The 20,479-nt window shown below is 44.5% G+C and overlaps 1 protein-coding gene across 2 annotated transcripts in view; it reads right to left on the reverse strand.

Annotated features, from left to right (window-relative positions):
* ASB2 (ankyrin repeat and SOCS box containing 2) overlaps window positions 1-19,904 on the reverse strand; it is a 32,377-nt gene extending 12,473 nt beyond the window's left edge. Inside the window, exons 1-7 of one of the 2 annotated variants that reach the window (XM_065840115.2) lie at window positions 19,647-19,904; window positions 13,252-13,504; window positions 11,558-11,662; window positions 6,433-6,599; window positions 5,620-5,775; window positions 3,421-3,666; window positions 1,018-1,189 (exon numbers count right to left, since the gene is read on the reverse strand). In XM_065840115.2, coding sequence (XP_065696187.1) covers window positions 1,018-1,189; window positions 3,421-3,666; window positions 5,620-5,775; window positions 6,433-6,599; window positions 11,558-11,662; window positions 13,252-13,484 — 1,079 coding nt within the window. In that variant the 5' untranslated portion in view covers window positions 13,485-13,504; window positions 19,647-19,904. The remainder of the gene's footprint in view (window positions 1-1,017; window positions 1,190-3,420; window positions 3,667-5,619; window positions 5,776-6,432; window positions 6,600-11,557; window positions 11,663-13,251; window positions 13,505-19,646) is intronic. The other variant, XM_065840117.2, reaches the window with a different exon arrangement.
* Between the last annotated feature and the right edge of the window lie 575 nt (window positions 19,905-20,479).

Genomic DNA, 20,479 nt, shown 5'->3' on the forward strand with positions numbered 1-20,479 from the left:
TGTTGAGGAGTTCAGGCTCAGAAGCATGCTGCAATGTCCCAAGTCTTGAAAGAACTAGGTAAACACTATTTACATGACAGTGCAACAATCCTATCCCTAGACAGCATCTTCTAAATTTATATCCTTTATCATAGGCTGCAGATTTTCTCCTCCTCATATAAACACCTCTACTTCAGTGAGGACTGGTAAATCTACCCAATTCCTGGTTATTTTTTCTGTTAGTTACTTTCCCACTGTTTTAAAAATGTGTTCAGCTCTATCACAAACACCTTTCATTTCAGAAACAAACCACTGGATCGTTTTATCCATGTCTATTACATTTAAGACTCATTTAATCACTCACTAATGAAGTATATTTTGCAGACTGTGAGTAAATCTTGTACTTCTTTTCTGAAGCCTTTCCAGTTTCCTGAAAGGTTTCTAAAAGGGAGGATACCAGAACTGGACACCATATTCTAGCAACAGTCTCACTAATGCCCTAGAATTCACTTAAACTCTTCCTGCTGTCAGCATTTGAATTATTGTAAATAAAACCTGAACAAACCAGAGGTGAATGCAGCGTGTTCTGCTTGTACAGAATCACAATGAGCTCATGTAGGAAAGTGATTGCAAACTATGCTGCAATGGCTATGGAGGACTAATCCCCTGCTCCCCATGTGCAGATGCTTTTTTATTCTATCTCAAGCATATTTTGTGGAACTCAGTTTAATCCACTTCAAAGATAAATGAGGTTATTTATCTGTAATATGTGATATCTTAGCAAAGCTAAAGGGATCTTGCACCTCACATTCCTGCTTGCTCCATCCCATCCCGTCCCATCCCATCCCATCCCACCCTTCCCATCCCAACCTGCCAACAGTTTCCAACCTGAGCTCTGCAAGCAGAAAGCCCAGTTCTCAACTGGCAGCTCCCTTGCTCAGAACGTTCAGAATTTGGTCTGGGACATTACATCCCCTTTTTATAAGCACTTTGGATTCTTGTCTAAAAGACAGAACTACGAAATGAACTAAAACTTACTCGCAAATCCCTTTTTTGGCTGCAATGTGCAGAGGCAACAGTCCATCCTTATTGGCTTTGTTAGCATCTGCTCCCTGGGACAAAAGAAACTCCACAATAGGTATGTGTCCATTTTTACAGGCTTCATAAAGAGCAGAGGCGTTATCACTGGCTTGAGTGTTTATATCAGCACCTAAGAAGGGAAAAAAAAATTGCAGCACCAAGAAGTTAAATCAGATGGAAACAACATACTTTTAATGAACATATCTATCTCCATGACACTGGAGCTACAAAATATGCTGGAAAAATATGCAAATGAGGTCACATCAGAAAAAAATGAAAAGGTGATATAGTCATTTCAGTTTTATACAGCTATATCATAGATCTCCACTTGTTTTAATATGATCTGAATTTTAGGAGGAAGAGTTTAACAAGGGTGGCAACCAGTAGCTCCTAGTCCTAAATCCAGGCTCCATTCAGCTGTATCTCAAAGGCAAAAGCTTTAAAATGTGATGTTCTTTATGTAGCATGGCCTTTTCTTTGGACACAATAATTCCATTAGTATTTATGTGTTTACACTATGTATATACACTATTCTTGAGCAGGAGTTTGGACCAGATGATCAAAATAGGTGCTCTCCAAAATTCTATTACTATGTATTTATTATACATATTTATTTGTATTTATATATATTTATACTCTATATATTCACACTTTAAATACATTTATAATATATTTTAATATTAGTGCATATCCAGGTTAAAATAGGAGTCTATAATATGACATCAGCATAGTAGAGAGTATCAACTTTAATTAGCTTTTATTTGGGCATGCCTTAGTCAGTTGATATTTTATGTCAAAACTCAATACCTGTGGCCATATCTCCTAGTTTCACAAGGGTCCAAGTTAGGCTCCAAATTGTAAGTTTTACCAAGAAAAGTATTATTAATGAACTACTAGATTATTTGGGACATTTTTTTCTTGAGCTCTGGTGTGTGCTTGACTTAACAAACAACATGCAAGAATAAACCAAGACTTAATACTTTTTGGCCACAAACAATTTGGAATCTAGCTTTTGCTGTGCTAGATACTTAAGGTCTCAAAGCCTAGGGTTTGACTGTAATATACTGTACCATGGTGTCTTCAGGAAGGCTGCTCTATGTGTACTCTAAATGGGAATGACAGTTTGCTGGAGTTTTGCTTCTAAAACCCAATAAAGAAGCCAATCAGTCTCCCGTTTGATCATGAAAACTCCCTGCCAAAGAGAACATTTCCCTGTGCTGGCACCCCAAACTGAAACATCTGTGTTGTGTTTGGCCTTTTGAAGATGTTGTAGCTGGAAACATCAGGAGAACTCCAGTGACAAAACATAACACAGGGCTATGTTCCTAATGAAAATGAAATTAAAAAGAAATCCTTTTTATGATGAAGGTTGCTCATCATAAACAATGCCGTGATATCATCTCTGGGATTCTCAGAGGAGCTTTTCAGGACCTGAAAAAATTGGACAGTTTTATTGGATTGTTTCCTGTGTATTTTTCTCAAAATTGAACTTTAAGAAAATCCTAATATCTATCTAAGCTGAAACACAAATCATGTTCTGGCTTAGCTTCCAATATTGTAGGCAGTATGATGGAATAACTGGTCATATAAAACTGAATTGACAATGCTATCTGGACAGCAGAACACATTTTTTGTTCCCCAACTGTCATGTCTTTCTTAACTATATTAATGGCTTCAGAAGTTTTTCTTATCTTCATCACTGTTTAGCTCTTGTTCCACAAATGCAGGACCCAGTTCTTGCCTACACCGAAGATATTATCCCATATTGAAAATAGAATATGCCTCCAAATAGTAGTAAAATATGCTGTGTTTATTGTAAAACTGTTTTACATGAGTGAAGCAGTAAAAGATTCACTCTGTATATGTGTTTGAACACATACACGTGAGGGAGGGCAAGTCCGCTTCTCCTTCATGTATACCCGTTAACTATACAATAGTACTTTATTTTTCAGCAGAATTCGTTAGCAGAGGAGAGCTAACCTTGCATATGTTCGTGAGCAGACGGGGTTGGCTAATGTTCAACTTCTGCCATGTATTACCACCTACAGTTGTCTCTTATGGATTTTAGGCTACATGTGTGCAGCGATATGGGTTTTGAAAGTTGTCAGGTAGTGCAATTAGAGAGCACCATATTACTTCCCAAAGTAGGTGGCCACAAATGAATGATGAAGCAGCACATTTATCTAGACCATGCTGTCTCAAAGACCCTGCACAATTCAGCCATCTGGAGCAAAAGGGTTTTCAGCGCCTCTGCAAGCTAGGCCTCGTCTCCAGAAAAAATGAGCTAGGCAGAATTAATGTGAACTTTGAAAAATTAAGAATTAAATGAGCAAAGGCATGTAGCAGCTCATCTGTACTCACCACATTTTGCCAGGTATCTCAAAGCTTCCAACTGCCCACTCTCAGCTGCCACAAATAAAGAAGTGATCCCATAGGTATTTGCAGACTCAATCTTGGCACCCCCTTTCACCAGGATATCCATGATCTCCAGGTCATTTCGGGAGACAGCCTCATGGAGAGCAGTCCATCCTCGATTGCAACGATGGTTGGTATCAGCATTGTACTGTACCAGGAGTCTTGCAGCCTCTGCATTCTTGCGCTCACAGGCTGTTTTGGGAAAAAGGGATGGTTTTCTGAAAAGATTCTGGGTGTTGTGGCACCCGTTTCATGTAGCAGAAAGCAATATAATGCAACTGGACCATAGTGAATATCAAAGATTGACCTAGGTCAATGTGAGGGCCAAGGCTGTTGCCAAATGAGACTGTGTGGAGCTCATAAATGATGTGCAGTGAATTCAGTCTTGAGCCAGGACCTGAGGGAGGCTAAGAGTCCTGTGCAGTACCTGTGCCAAGCCTGGTACTGAGGGGAATCCAGACCAGCACATTTGTACCAACTGGACACCGCAGTGACACAGGGAGGTTGCAAGGCACAGGGGATAATTTATGAAGGACAAATGTGTTACAGAAATCACATGACCAGAAGACTTTCTTCTCAAATTCAGTGCAAACTGTCTCTGTATCTTACTGCCCTGCACTGCAGATAAAGCTCTATACAGACAGGGAAAAAAAAAAAAGCTCAAACAAACAGTGGGCAGAAAAGGATCCTTAGAAAACAATAATTATGTGAGTGGGTAACACTTTCTTGGCCTGCAAAGATGTATAGTTCAGGATCATTCTGAGCTAAATGCATTTTCTTGATAATTAATAGTATTTTGTTGATTTTTATTCTATCAATTTGTTCCACTGCTCTTTGAATCCCAAATCACGAGGCTTCTTACATATTTTTTCAGTGTGGACCCCAAACCAAAAGTACCTAGAATAAGCAGTCACTTTTACAACCACCAATTAGTGCTTTTTGTACAATGTGCAGAAAGACCAGCACATTCCATAGCAATTGGTTTTTTCTTTGAAATAATAGTGTTGTCTTCTCACAGAGATCCTGCCTTTTGGTTTTGATTCTTTCCTTGGGACATCATTGCCACTGCTTCCTCTACCAAACATAGATGTCACTCATAGATACTGAAAGCATCTATCTGATTAGGCACTGCTGTGATTACATATGCATAGATCTGCAGAGTCTAACTTACATCCCTACTAGGGATGACTAATTTGTTATGATAAATTTTACCTCATTTTTTGCTGGAGGATAGACCAGAAGATTTTTGCATCAACACTAGCACATGCTTAATAATAGGTTTTCTCTGGCTAAAAGGAGTTTTCCTATTAGTGTTATTGTTATTGTTACTACGAGTACTACTTATATGACTATTGTGTGTTTAATGTACATTTGAACAGCTTTCCTCCAGCTGACTATAAGTCAGAATTTTAAAAGGAAGGTGTTTTAAACTAAGCAGCTCTAATGTCAGGTATCCAAAGTTGGAGGCAAGATTCCTGTTAAAGTCAGTGATATGAGCTTTTTACTGGTTTAGAGTGCTAAAAATAGTCATGACAAGGGTAGTCAATAAAAGAGGAAGGGACATGAAGTGTGAGAGATCACCTCCATTGAATCTTTGTGATATCATGAATGTAATGCTGTTCTACTGACTAGCAGCAAAATCGTTTGTCCACATTAAACACTTTATCTACCTCACTGAATTGTTTATAACCTTATGCATCTCATAGCACACAGCCTGGCCTGGCCCACACAGTATATGAATCACTGGCATGTCTACCAGTGCTGTACCCCCACCTCTAACAGCTACTTAAGTCCTGCTGTTTAGAAAAGCGTACATATTCCTGTACTGTCCAGATTCCTGCTTTCTCTAAGTCTGGGACATTGTGCAGACACCCAGTGCTTAGGCCCTCACTAAAAACACACACCCCACCCTCAGCACCATGCTCCAGCCTGCACCCCGCAGGGCAGCCACTAACCCCGTCTCTGATGGGGATGAGAAGAGAGTCCATGACATGGCAGATCAGATGTAAGAGACAGAGGACTTCTGGAGGAACGTGCAAAATGGGAGCTAATTGCTGAGTTTTAGCCCCACATCACAAGAGCACCTGCAGCTCTGTCTCGGTGGCTCCAGAAGAGCTCAGCCTCCCTGGAAACACAGCCACTCACCTTTATAGAGTGGTGTTTCTCTGGCCTTGTTAGAGATGTCGGGCTCTGCCCCAGCCTGCAGCAGGGTGAGCAGGCAATCCAGGTTGCCACGGCTGGTGGCCAAGTAGAGAGCTGTCTCCTCATTGAGTGTGCGCTGGTCGATTGTGCCAGGGTATGCTGTGAGTAAATGGCCAGCCCAAAGTCATTATGGCATGTAGTAAGTACACAAATATCTGCAGCACCATCACCTTTCAAAATCCTTCTAGTCTGAGGTGAGTTTTCATTATTTATTTCTTTTCCATGCGCAAATAAGCAGACACTATAAAGTCACTATACCTCAGATTAAGTGTGTAAATCAGTAGCAATTTAGATTAAAATGTTCAGCTATCACTAGTGATACTGAAAGCTGCTGAGTAACTGAAAGCTGCTCTTCAGTACTAGCTTGAATGCAAACTATGGTAGTTAACCACCTTCGAGCACCAACAAAGAAGCGCTGGGCTGGATCTGCAGCTGGTGGGACCTGGGGCAATTGCTGTCAGCTACGACAGCCAAGCAGTTCACAACAGCTGAGAGATCAGCTACAAGGCTTTACTGTGAGAAATCCTGGCTCGGCAAAACCTCTCAACATACATTTTTCTCCCGAAGATCCTAATTTTTAGAGGCTTCAGTCTGGAAACTATTCTCAAAGAGAAGGTGAAATTAATATACAGTTAGCTTGAAAAAATACTTCACATACAGTCCCAGGCAAGGACTGGGCTTCTGCTAATCCTTCTTTTTAGTTTATTTGTATTCTTCTTCTCCCTTTTGTAATGAATTAGTTTTAACTTCACTGACCTTTTTGCAACAGGCTCAGGCAACCCACTTGGCCATAGTACGCAGCTTCATGGAGGGGTATCCAGCCGTCCTTATTAGGTTTAGAGAGGTCTTTTCCTGATTTCATCATGTTACATACTGCTTTTTCATCTCCATCCTTGATTGCTGCCACTACGGGGTCAAGTTCTCTTTAAAACAAGATTAAAACCTGATTACTGTTTCCTTCATTACCGAGAAAATATTATATTAAGTATTTGTGGCCCTAAGGTGTCTTGCTACACAGCCTGTGGGCATAAAATTTGTCTTCTCTAATTTGGTCATTTGCAGCAGAAGAACCACTGGCTGGAGGTGCTGATCTCTTTGCTTGGAGTGTAAGGAAAGTGTAGATTTGACTAATCTCTGACAAAAACATTTATATATTAGATATATGGAGTTTGGGGAAACCAGCTCTAGCTGTGCTCTGTACACTGCCATGAGCATCCATAGTTGTGATAATTACATCACCCTCCCATGTGGCAAGGTGTTTCCATTTAAGATCTTTTAAACAAGATCAGCTTTGAAGAGAATTGCCCCTGTCCATTCCTGAAGAAACTTTAAACTTTGATTTAGAGGTGGCTTAGCCCTTGAGCAGAAATTAATCTCCACTAATCTTGTTCTTGTGTTTTAAAGATAGATACCTCCTGTTTCTCTTATGTAAGCCTGTTTTCAGGAGTTAGCTGGACCAGTCATGAAGAAGGGTGAGCCCTCGTTAGATCATGTGAACATTACAGTGGTGGTCTGGGCTTTCCTTTTTCAGCCAGGGATTAAAAAAAAAAATCCACCCTATCCACCCACCCAAATGAAATTCTGAGCTACCCTCTGTGACCATGCCCCAGGGAATCCCAGCTGTTATTTCAGCACGGAGTACTCAAATTTTCAGAAATGATAACCACTTCTGACACTATAGACCTTCAAATATATGTCTTTGGTGTCCCTATAAGACATGTTAGGTGCTAGATACTTCTTAAAATCTGGTGTTTAGAAACCTGCTTGGCAGCAAACCCATTAGCTTTGTCAGCAAGTCCACTCTTGCAAAGCTCCGATCAAAGTTAGCAATTCCACAAGCAACAGCAACAGTCAGGGGCCTCTGGAACTGTGACTGGGACCTGGTGCTAAGCTGTGAAGTGGTTTGTACTATGGTCCATTTGAACCCAGCAAACCATTGTAAGGCTACATAGGATCAAGTAACTTCTAGGAACAAACAGTAAAAGGAATGAAAAAATATTTGGGAGAGAATATTTTAATGCCTCTTAGGAGTAAAAAGTCATTGAAATGTGTAGAGTCACTGCAAAGTGTTAAAGTAGTATTTCACTTCTTAGCAGTGAAAAGAAAAGTAACATGAAAGTCACCTTTTTAATGCTATTGAATTCTGAAGCTTTCAAGAAGGAACTCATTGTGAAAATCTACCAAGTGTGCTCCATGCCACCTAGAAGTGGGACAAAATGAGCAGCCTGCAAGTGAGCTTTGCCCTGACAAGTCTTCCCTTTGCCAAGGAGGCATTCTGCCCAGTCTGGGCAGCAACCCATGTCTCTGAGCTCTGTAAGAGCAATCGCAGAGCAGGGCTGACCTGAGCGCACAGGTTCTGCTGCAGAGCCACAGCGAGAGCTTCTGTGGGACTCCCTGCTCCGCTGGAGTCCCAGCACTGCCCGACAGTCACCGTACATGGTACCACGGCCCAGCAGTGCCCGCAGAAGGGCTTGTCCCCCTCCTTCCAGCCCGGCTGAGGCTGCTGGCCGCACAGCAGAAGCTGGTACTCTGCAGCCCATGCGGGCAGGATCCTCGCCTGTGGTGGGCAGCCCTGTGCTGTGCCTTCCAGCGCTGGCACCTCCTCGTGCTCTGCTGAGCTGTGCTGGGAGAAGGCAGCCACTGCATGGCTGAGCTCCAGGACAGCAAACACCACAAAAGAGGAAGCATTTTTTTCAGTTCTAATGGGGACTTGCAATAAATGAACATGAGCTATATTTTCAGAGACCGAGAACAAGAGAATGCTGAAAACAGAGGAGAGTTTTTGGTTTGAACTAACTTGAAAATCTTGCAGCCTTGAAGACAGAGAGACTGGGGAGGGAGGTGCCCGTCTCTGGGAGACTATTAGCTTTGCCAGGGTAGGAATACAGTATGTGATGAAGGTCGTGCAGGGCAGTGACGATGGGAACAATCAGAAACTTTTTTATGACAGTAGGTTTAAAATGCCTCGACAGAGTGAGATCAGAGACAGGAAAATATGGGCAGCCTAGCACAGGAGTCCTCACAAAGCAGACCCTTGGTACAACGTCTGCATGTAGCGCAGGTTACAGGAGCAGCACCGGATTTCATTGCCTTGCAGGGGCTGCACAGACCAACAGCCTGAAAATCACACAGGCTTCATTAATTTCAGCTTGCCCAGAGGTACCCAGTCTGTGCCATAAACACAGATATCAGCACTGAAAAAAGTCACCAAATGCTTCTTTGAGGATAAACTCAGGGCCTGGGATAGAAGCAGGTGAGCACAACACAGGTGCCAAGAAATAGGAAAACACACCATTTCCCAGGTGAAAAAATACTTGTTCCCTCTTGTTCCTTCTCTATAGTTGTAAGGAGTGATCTCAAGACAGCAGGGTCACAAAAATAGCAACACTGGAATGGGGAGAGATATGGGACACAAAGCCAGGCATTTAGCCTGAGGAGATAACAGCTAGAGCAGGCAGCTGCCTCCCTGGCCGCAGCCCAGCCAGGAGGAACTGCCTGACCTTCTATTAACTGCCGGGCTGAGGTCCCAGGGACACTGCTGTACCTCCATACCGCATAGAGTACCCTGCGGACTAAAACCAAAGCTAGTCTTGTGTAGATAATAGATTTGTGTAGATAATAGATTTTTATACAGGCATTTGAAATTGAGCATTTTGTTGAAGGCAGTCGACAGCAACAACTGGCGTGTTTAGCTGGGAGAGGAGGAGGAGGAGATGGGGATCTTGGTCTTTAACCGTCTCTGGCACAAGGCTGCTGAAGACATCTGTTGTTCTATGCAAAGGTTCATGTTACACATGTAGGGCTCCTCGTTTCCATGTTGGTATTCGGGCACACGATAGTGTTACCAGTGCTCTGTGAGTTACTGCATGCCCCGTGGGCCATGGCGGGTCTCCGTGCATGTGGCTGGCATGCAGCAAATGCAAGGTGAACCGCATTTGTTGAGACCTCGGTGAAAGCAGTGGGTACCTAGAATCTGTGGTAGGGTTAAAAATGTGTGAAGAATCAGTTACTATTCTGCTTGAGCCCTCAGATGTTGAATGAAGCAAACTTCTGTCGGGCTCCTTGACCTTAAATGATTCCTGAGTAAGATGAGGGGGTTTGCTGGACCAGGCTGTAGATGCTTTAGCCAAGCAAATTCCAGATCAGTACAGAAAGTTTAATGAATCTCCATGTGAAATCCTTGTTTTCTGCTTGGCTCATAGTTGGCTGTTATAAAAAAACAACACATTCTGCTGCTTGGGTTTCATCAGGTATAGAAAAGATGAGTATTAGAACTATGGAAGAAGCCTGAAAATCTGATGAAATCTTAACCTTATAGGGGAATCAAAAGAATTACTGCATTTCAAAGGCCAGTAGCCAAGAAAATAAATACTCATTGCAGAAGAGATGTATAGTAGAGTCAGTTGTGAGTGCTGAACAGGTTCAGTGAAGCACAAGAAGATTCAGGAAGCTCCTTCAGTTCCTGGCAGCCTGGTGAGAAGCAGGCAGTATGAAGGAACATCTCCCCAGGTGAAGGCAACTGTCATCCCTGCCCAGCTTTGAGACCAGGGCTATAAAACAGCCATATATCATGCTCTTCTGTGGATTCCTAGCCACATTTTTCTCTCACTGGGCAGCAGAGGAGGACTAGCTCTCAGCCTTATCCCAGTTTCATCGTGGACTGAACTCTACTGAGCTCAGTGATGCAGAAAAGTCTTTCCTCCAGCCATTGCACCCAGAGCAGGAGAGAGGCATGCAAGGTGTGCAGAGCACCTAATGAGAGGATGCAATTTCAGTGTGGCCAAGGGGAGCTGGCAGGTGATGAGGGTGTGGGAGGCTTTGTGTTTCAGCAGAAAGAGGTTTCCACATATGTCAGGGAGGACAATGTCAATGGAGAGCTGGGTACAGAGCCTGGATCAGCCAGGGTGTGGGATACTATAGAGCTTGGTGAGGGATGAAAGGAAGAGCGGTGGAGGGGTTTTCTGCAAGACACAGAGAAGTGCTGCCTACAACGCTTTCCTCTCCTCATCTAATAAAAGCAGGTGCGTGCATCTATTCTGCCCCAGAGAAAGCTGTAATAAACCCATCATGGTGTGGACATTTCTACTACAGACAGGCACTTGGGCAGATCTCCGACCACTTGCTTGCCTGTCTGCTTTCCCCATCCATGACTGTGTAAACCTGAGCTTATTTACGGTCTCTGCCAAAAGCAAAATGTGGCCAGGAGGATCAAAGTCAGTCAAGCTGATTCCCTTCTTGTGCAGGTAAGATGTGGTATGGCTCCCCAGCAGCGCTCCTCACTGTGGCAGGACAATCAGGTATTGCTGTGAACAGGCGCTGCATCTTGGGAGCATTTATATAATATTTACTTTGAAGGACTGGACTTTCTTACCCTGTTTATTTACTGCAATAAAATGTTTGTTTTCCCCACCATTGAACCATGAACTTAATACCAATGCAGTTGCTATCAGCACCTGCCTGCTTCATCTACCATGTTGATACAGGAGCCAGCCTATATAAATAAATGCAGGCATCCCTTCGCTGCTGTCCTTGTCACCACAGAGCTACCAAATGACTCAGAGTGCCCAGGACACATGCACTGGAGGGATGGACAAGGATGAAGGAGGAGAAGAGAACAAGGGATGTTTGGGGTAGGTCACCCGCAAGAGCCTGGGCATGGTCCAGGGCGCCTGGGAGGTTGGAAGGAGGAGTGGGAATGCAGCAAGGGTGCGGTGCAGGTATCAACAAGACCTCTCTAGGCATTTAATGAACTCCTCCAGATGAACATCACCATTTCCCCCCCACCAGACACCATCGCCACCCAGAAGATCTGGCTGAGGGGAAGAGTGGGCAGCAGGGCATGTTTTGATCGCAGGGAAAAGCGAGAGAGAGAGGCACTTACACGGGCTGGGATGTGGTGGACATGCTGCCGTCGTACCTTCGTCTGAACCCCCAGGCTGTCCCTGAGCTGGACGGTTGAGGACGGCCTCTCGGCTGGGCCGCCAATCTGGAGTGGCGATGACATGAATGAAATAAGGAGAAATACTCCGAATAGGAGAAACAGGTCATGTTGAGGCAGAAACAGAGACACACATCCACAGAGACGGAGCGAGAAAGCCTGTCGGTCAGGGCTTTGAATAAAAGCAGATGGCCACGGGTTGCTCTGTGCTGGATTCAGCTGCTCGCTCGGCTCGAAATTATTTTTGGCCCTCTGAGGAAGCGTCAGGGGATTCAAATGACCATATAAGACAGCAGTGAGGTTAACCCTACCACCACCACACAGGAAGCAGGCATGAGGCGAGGTGACATTCATCACCTCCAAAGTGCCACGTGAGCAGGTCAGAGGTGGGGGTGGAGGAGGACCCAGGGCCCCCGGGTGCCGGCTCCATTTCCAGCCCAGCTCTCGCAGGTGGCAGAAGAGTTCAGCAATGCTGGAGATCTGGAGCTACAAGCTGCAAAGGTTTTCCCTCCAGTGAGAGGTCAAAAGCTGCTGGGCTGAGGCAAAGGCAGGGCAGGTTAATGAACAGAACTGCAGACACTGTCTTTTGCCAAAATAGCAGGTGTCAAAGGACCTTCTACGAAGACAGGACCAAACAGCCAAGGAAGCCCTTATTCTTCTACACACTGGGTCCCTGTGGCAGAGCTGACAGTACAAGGGCACGGTAACGACACTGAGAAGCCACGACCTTTGATGGGAGCAGGACTGCCTGCTGTACAGCATCTTGATTCTATGGCTATGAAACGCACTTACTGCTCATCAAATTGTCCCCAGTTTCCCAGCCTTGGAAACCAAACGGTCATAGGTGGTAACGAGTGAGGTGTCAGAGGACAGTAGAATAATAAGAAAGAAGGAGGAACAAAACTTCAGTTGCTCACAGCTTATTACAGAAAAATAGTTTAAAAGGATATTTTTCTATCTTACTTGGTTTTAGGGTGACTTTGTAACCTCTTCCTCCCCCCCGCCCCCATTGAGAAATCTGCCTTTTAAAAAATGAAAGGAGAACAATGTCTGGTTTGGAAACTGTCAGCAGATCTCTCTAACCCACAGCCTGGCATCACAGGGGAGGGAGATGCTGCCACGCTTCTTGTCTGGAGCTGCTCTTAGCTGAGCGGTGAGATTGAGCTCAGACTGATCTGAAATAACTGCATCCTTTCAAGTCTGCAGTATATAAAAGGTAGCCAGCTTGCACTTTTATATGCCTGTTTTTGGCCTCTCCTGTGTTTTCCCCTAACAAATGCTGTGTTCCCTCTCTGGCGAAGCTCAAGCCTGGCATCCAGTATGCCCATGGGGGAAAGGAGCTGCTGGCTTCAGCAGGCTTGCTTTCGTTCAGGAGGCCTTACAGCAGTGTCCCTTTTCTTATTTTATTTGTTGCTTAAAACAGGCAACAAGAAGCAAATTCTCATTTTGTTGCAGCGGTGTAAATTGTTGACCTCATTGGATTTATAGCAGACTCTGGCTTTCAAGCTAATGACAGACTCGCAGAGCAGCCACTCGGCAAAGCTAATTAGAAAGCACGTGTCCAGGCAGGGGAAGCTATTTGGCCCTTTCCAGGCAGGGTGTTTGGGCTGGGGCACCTCTGACGGGCACTCACTCACCTTTGCCACGGGTAGATGCGGTAGGGCGGGTTGTGGCTGCTGGCACGGCTGGGGGACGCCTCGCCAGGACCTGCCACCAGTGGCTTCTGGGCAGCTGCTGGACCCACCGGGTCCTCTCCCAAGCTCTGCTGGATGGCCATCTTTATAAGCTCGTCTTCACTCAAGCTACTGTACAGACTGTATTCCTCGGAGCCTATTGTTTGTCTTTGGGTATTTGCTGCCATCGTAGCCATTTTAATGTTATTTTGCTTTCCTGTAGGAGAAAATTGTGATCATCAAAATCTGGAAAATGAAAGAAAGAAACTCAACTATCATGTGCTTTTGTTCAGCTCTGCCTCTTGATTAGACTGACCAGAAAAACCTTCAGAAATCCTTCACCTAGTGAGAGAACATCATCAGCTAAAATCTGCATGTGAACTTAATGAACTAACTCCTTTCTATCACATAGAAGTAACTGATTTAGCTGATATTTAAAAAAAGGGAAGGGAGCTGCTGCAAGCAAAGCAGGTTTTTATCAACTTGTTCTGGTTACCACAGCTCAAGAGAAAAGTAGGTAAAGGAAATCCCCATAAGATTAGAGATACAACTTTAAAATTAATTTGCCTAGGAGAATGCCAATAGACATCTCTCACTCTTTTTTTTTTTTTTTAATGTCTTGCTCTAATTGCAGAAAATTAAGGGAAGAGATTTGTCTCTGCTGGTTTTATGAAAGGGCAGGTTCTCCACCATGAAGTGTAAAGAGACTGTGGAGTAATTTTTTTCCACTTTATCTGGAGATCTCTTGAGCAACATGCAAAATTATTCTTTGAAGTGATTTTCTTTGTTTCACGCAGCTAGGAGAGCAAAATGACACTGCTCAGTTTCGCTTCTGAATTTTTTGCTTTTTACAGAACAAAATTTAAGGTCATGAGTTTTCAGACTTATGGTCAGACTCTCTTACAAAAACTGGTGGTTGAGAGCTGGAAATGAGGGTAGGGGGAAATATCAGGGCACACTCAGCAATCACAGAATGACTGTAAACCATCACCGCAGTGTGGACTCAAAAAAGGCAAAGGCAATCCAAAATATTATCGTATTTCCAGCAGTGATAGGGAAGTATCACTGCCATAAACAGGTCAATGCTCTAGCAAGAGCCCATCTGGGTGCCAGAGAGCACTCTGGCTATCAGTGTTCAAGAGCCGAGGGCTTTTTTCATGGGAGGAGATGGAAAAGGTTGCCTCTTCTAAGAAGATGAGAGCCAAGAGGGAATAAGTTTGTTTTTCATAAGCGCACCAGTGAGAGAGAACTGTGTAAAATAACAGAGAAATTTGTGAAGAGAAGCAACGGGTACAAGCTGCCTGCAGATAGATCAGGGGAGGACAAGGAGCCAGCAGAAAGATGCTGTGGAGGCACATCCCCAGGCACAGACAGGCAAGGGGCTGGCTGAGTGCACCAACATGGCTGGTGACAAAACTGCCAGTCCCCCACCCTGGGACCATCAACCCCTCCGATCCCACAGCAGGGCTGGTCTCCAGCTCCCCACAGCCCTGCCCAGCCATGGGCCTTGCTGCCCTGGGCCCCCTGGCAGAGCCATACACGGGCCTGGCAGAGCCACCCCACCTCCTGCTGCTCAGGACCTGCCCCCGCCACGCCGAGCACCACTGGTGGTGAAGCTGGCACACGTGGCCGATCTCTCCGCAGCCCTGGGCTCTGTGCCCGCTCCCTGAGTGCCCAGGGCAGCCTGGTTTCCCAGGGACTGTCACCCACATCAATGGCAGTGGGGTTCAGTATGACACAAGCCTTGTGCCTGAAGACTGCCCTGCTCCTGCAGTCCTCACTGCTGTGTGCATGGCCAAGGGACAGTCCTGACCTGGGGGAAATGGAAACTCCCCAAATGGCAACAAAGCTTTATCTGTACATGTTGAGACACTCATGTTTGTTCCCCTAAACATGATAAAAACCAAGATAAACCAAAACTAATACAGTTTGAAGAAATTGCAATTACTTAAAGCAAACCATAAGCAACATAAAATCTTGGATTTAAGCTTTTCACTTCAGAAATGGTGATATCTCCCACATCAACAGCCACCTCAGACTCCAAGCATACCCCAGAAGAAGTGGGAAGAGTTCAGGGTACAGGGAAGCCCAGCAGATTTCAGATTGACATTATGACTTTTAACAATGAATAATGTATTTTACAGCCATGAAAACTGCCAAAATAAAACCTTCTGTTGCTATAAATAATGCAAAAATGTTTGTTTTTCATGATCAGCCAGATCTCTCATGGCTGCTGTTGGTTATCTACGCCACTGAGAGCTGGTGTGCCTCCGCTCTGCTATGACCCTCACTGCCCCAAGAACCAAACACAGGCATCAAGCCGCTGATAGATCCCACACAGAACTGCTGCCTGCCCTGTGCCCCATCCGCTCTAGTACCTGTCCTTGGCTGCGCTCCAGTCCACGGCTGGCCAAGAACCATGACACAGCTTTGTTTTCCCAGCAGCTTCTGCTGCTGCTTGGCTTACTCAACTCCTGGCACCCTGGGCAGCACTTCCATAGTCTGTCAGCCCACATACTCACTCAATAACCGGTGCGCTGCAGATGTGCGAAACCCACAGGCTGGAGTCAGAAGGCTTGTCTGCAGCACCCAACACTACAATGCCTAAATGTAGCAGAACCCTAAATTACCTCCCTGCAACAGACCTGGCCCTGATGGTGACTCAGAGACCTAAACTAAGCAGTTAATAAAGAGGGCAGGATCTGATTGCAAGTTTGTAATGCAAGTGATGCACAACAACTCTTTAGAGGAGGCAAGAATACAGATGAAATTGCTCCTCTTTGAGGGCAACCTCTGCCAGTGGAGCATGGGACACAGACCCCTCCTCTTTATCCTCCCCAACCCCACCGCCAGCATCCTGACAGCGCAGGAAGCAGAGCAAGCAGGGGGTCCAGCCTCACGTGCGTCTGAGCTGGGTCTTGGAGTCCCTTTGTGGGCAGGCAGGACTTCGAGGAGCACACAGGAGACCACTGCTGATGTGACTCTGCACTCTGGCACAAAGGAGCAAATGGTTTAGGTGCCTCATGAAATCCCTCAGTGGATCTAGGTATAAAAGCAATATCTGGACATCTTCCCCTCCCTTGTTCTTTTGTTTCACACCTTGTAGAGGCACAGGAAGGGTGATTTTGAGTTTGGGGATCACTTCTATTTTACCCTCTTATTCTTTGCATGGGTTAACTGGGTCCTACCCACTCTCAGGGAAAAGGGAGAACCTCCTCTGCCTGTTTGTGATCATCACTAATCTAAATATTTTGACAGGAGTCCCACAGAGTGCAGGAACAACAGTGCTGGCTGCAGATCCTGCCACTGACTCATCCTGCAAGAAGAAACATTGTGGGGCCCAAAATAGAATGAGCTCTCAGTTCTGCTCATCTAACTGGCGCAACCCCGAAGAAGGTGTGAAGCTCATGTCCTGGGGCTGCAGAAGCCTTTGGGTTGGTCCTGGTAGCCAAGCGCAGCCTTGGCTGTCCTGACCCCTAGCAGAGATGGTTTCAATTGGGCTTCAAATCATTCCTGCTTCCCTCAGCTTGCCTCCCCTACCTCAGAATGACCTGCGGGGTGTGTCTGAGTTTGGCAGGAGATACCACACATGCCTCCTCCCTACAGCTCCCTGTGCCATGGCCCTGAGCGGAGCAGAGCCACCGCTCTCCCCTTACACATGGAGATGCTTTTGTTTGAAGCTATAGAGCCACAAGGATTAGGCACTATTTCAGCCTATTTCTGTAACAAGCCATGATGAGCCAGCTGAGCTGCAGTAACAGACAGAGAGTGTCTCTCAGCTGGAGGCAAATGCAATGCAGCCTGATCCAATTTAACCTTCTTCCATCACAGCTGAGCTTGGTGGCATCCCCTGGTGCTGTTGTAGCTGCCCAGACCTACCCTGGCTCAGGTGACACGGTAGGGTTAAGGTAACCCCATCAGTGGCCAGTGGTGAACTAGTACAACCTTATAAAAGCCCACTAGACCAACGCACTATAAGCTATAAGCTTCTGTAACAAAGGTGTGAGAAAAATCAGTCTTTGTTGGCAGGAATGGTTGAATCAGTTTGGATAAAATTCTTCCAAAGTGGTCTAAATGCAACTTGAATCTATTTGCTTGTTCTAAGCCTGATTACTATATGTTTAAAGTACTGGAATCAGATTCTAAGTTAAATGCTGGGTTTACTGTTCACCCTAATTTCAGGTTTTTGAGGGACGTTTTAATGTCTGCCTGTCCCCTGCATTTCTCTGGTAGCCCATGAGCTGGCAGGTAGCACAGAGCATTGCATGTGCTGTAAGAGTAGAACCTGATTTTTAAAGCTATCGGTATAGTGCCCTTATTATTCCTTAGATGTCACTTTGCTTTCAGGTGTGCATGGCTTCATTAGTGATAGCTCTTGGCAGAGAGACATCTTAGGATACTGCTGCCTGTGCTGCCATTCAATATCTCAGTCTGACAAGATCTTCCGGATCTAAATTTACCATCATTTCCATATAGGGACTGATCCTGGTTCTTAATTTTACCATCCTGGTTTCAGTGAGAGTTTGTTGATTTAGATGTAGAAATCAGGCCTGTGTTATCCAGAGGTAACCTGACTGCATCCACCAACCAGAAGGTAAGACTGAAAATGAAATGTTCGTGCCTGGACCAGGCTGTGAGCTCTGTCCTGTGTTAATGAGCAGCTGTACCTGGCAGATCTGGGAAACCAAAGGTACAACTCACCAGGGTGACTACTAGTAACCACCCACATTGTGGTAAAAGCCACAGACAAACACAATTAGTTTGCTACTGTAATTGGCCTACAAGCTCTGTCAACATACAGTATTTGGGAGAATGGGCCTCTGATCCCTGATGCAACATAAATAAACAACAAGGATTACATCTGGCTTTGAACATGCAGAACTGCTCTATTCAGTACCATTAGCATCTGAAACAACTGGTCCCCATTGATAGTACTTCCTTATAAAAAGCTTAGCAAGGCTGCCTATCCTCTGTCAATAGATCCCAGGCAGCAGAATTAGCAGAATTACTTATTGCTGTCAGAGGAGGGTGGCAGGTGAGTGACAAGGTCATTAAGGGAGTAGAGCCAGGAACTCTGCCTGCCTTTGCACTGAGTTTACCCCAGTCAGCTTGTAACTCAATACAGGACCTCAGTATTTATGGCTCAGTCTGATAAACCACATTTCTAAAAACAAAGACAAGTCTTTGAGAGGCTGCAAAAGAGAGAGAAGCAGCTTGCTTGTTTTGCTTTTTGTAAAGGATGACTGAGCGCCAGCTTCTGCAGATAGATATGTGTTTGCACTTCCATGTGTTTGCCTTTACTTCTGAAAGCAGCGAGAGTGCACATAGGGAGAAGGTAAATGTGACTGGAAGTCTTCACAGTAAACCAAGCCTCCACTTCAGCTCTTCCTGCAGCACCTTTCAGGTCAGATCCTCTGCTAGCAATGGAAACTAGACCAATTTACAACAGTTAAAGTGCTCACTTTTTTGCTGTGTTTAAGGTCAGTTTCCAGATAAATCTTTGCAATTCTTAAAGGATATTATATTGGATCACTAATTCTGGGAATCAGGTTTTGTTGTTGGTGGTTGTTTTTTTTTCTTTTTTAAATAGTAAGATTTTCAGTGCCCATCAGATCTGTCAGAGCTGGCACATGAGAAGGATGACACCTTGTGCTGTCCAGCCGTAGCAACAGGCAAGTATATTTTGTAATGATGACTTATGCAAAACGCTCAAGTTCCAGCCCAGTGCTGAAGGAGCAAAGCCAGGCTTCCTAAAGGAATCCTCCAAGCAAACAAATCCCCTTGTCCAGCCCAGCTGTCAAAACAGGTCACCTATCAGTCTGACATATGTTACAATGCCATTAATTTGTGACTCTGTGCAAATCTTTACTAGAAACGCATACACCTGCAAGCTTTTATTTCTTCTCAGAAAGCATTAACTCAGACAGCATTCACTGCAATATTACCTTCATGTCATATCAACTGGAAGTTTATAAATGAAATAATTCATTTGGTGATGTCATTTTTTTCCCCTCACACTCCACCTTGCACTCTACATTGTACACATACGTTGTAACAATGACAACAATTATTTCTGAGCAAACTGTTTTAGGGATAAAGATATAAGCATCAACTGCAAGTAAAACGAGGAAAAGGGAGAGCTACAGTTCTGCTTAATACCGGTGAGTGGTTTATGACTTATCTGAAAAACAAAAACAACCAAACACAAACCAAAACACCAAAAGCAAACCACAAAATCTCCCAAGACTGTGTCAGGGTGTTAAGTTACAAACTGCTATAGGAATAAACATTTGCATAGACATAGCAAACTGACAGATTGAAAATGATAAATAAGTTCAAAACATGCATACTTGAATTACCTTTTTGTTCTGAAATAAAAGGGTAATAATACTGTTGAAATGGGTTATCTTCTTGATCAGGTCTCAATTCAGAAAATCCTTGCTGGTATTCATCTCCCTGCTTTGCCTGGATGTTTCGATCAACTGCAGGACAGCTTTGAAACACTCCCGCTTTGAAGCCTGGAGTTTATTTCTGGATCACCCCATGATCAGCAAATACAAGCCAAAATATAAGTTGTTCTGAATCTCAGATTTCCTGTTTGAATATGCACGGCAGAAACTTTTACCCATCCTAAAGTTTTTGTTGCATTATCTGAAGAACTTCATCAAGCATCCTGTAGCTAAATGACACAAAGCTGACCTTTCTATTACATCATTATTTATTGTCCCTGACAAGTAGACCATATATGGACATGTTTCTGGAACCTAAAGAGAAAAAAAAATTGCCCTATAATTTTGAAGTAAAATGTGTTTTCTTGGAGTTTTATTTACTTGGGGAGAAGGGAGCTCAATTTTCTTTTAGCCGTTGCTTGTTAAACAAAACTGGCAAACATTAGGTGGGTATTTATTGATGTTTTAGAGTGGTTCACATATTTTTAAGGCTGCAAGTTTGAGACTTCAGGATTCCAAATGATGACAAAAGCAGCTGTGAACCTTTTCCAGGCAGTGGTTGTAAGAGCTTACTACTGGAAAAGAACTGCTCTCGTACCACATAAATGTGAACAACAGACCCTCTGTCAGATTCCTCAAGCCCATAAATGTGAAGTGGTAGCCATCTTCCTCACATCTGGCAGAGGGCAAACTGGCCAAGGGAGAGGTAGCACTGATCCATGGATGAGCTAGAAGGAAGCAGT

The sequence above is a fragment of the Patagioenas fasciata genome, chromosome 5 (genome assembly GCF_037038585.1).
Source record: "Patagioenas fasciata isolate bPatFas1 chromosome 5, bPatFas1.hap1, whole genome shotgun sequence".
In the NCBI taxonomy this organism is placed as follows: Eukaryota; Metazoa; Chordata; class Aves; order Columbiformes; family Columbidae; genus Patagioenas; species Patagioenas fasciata.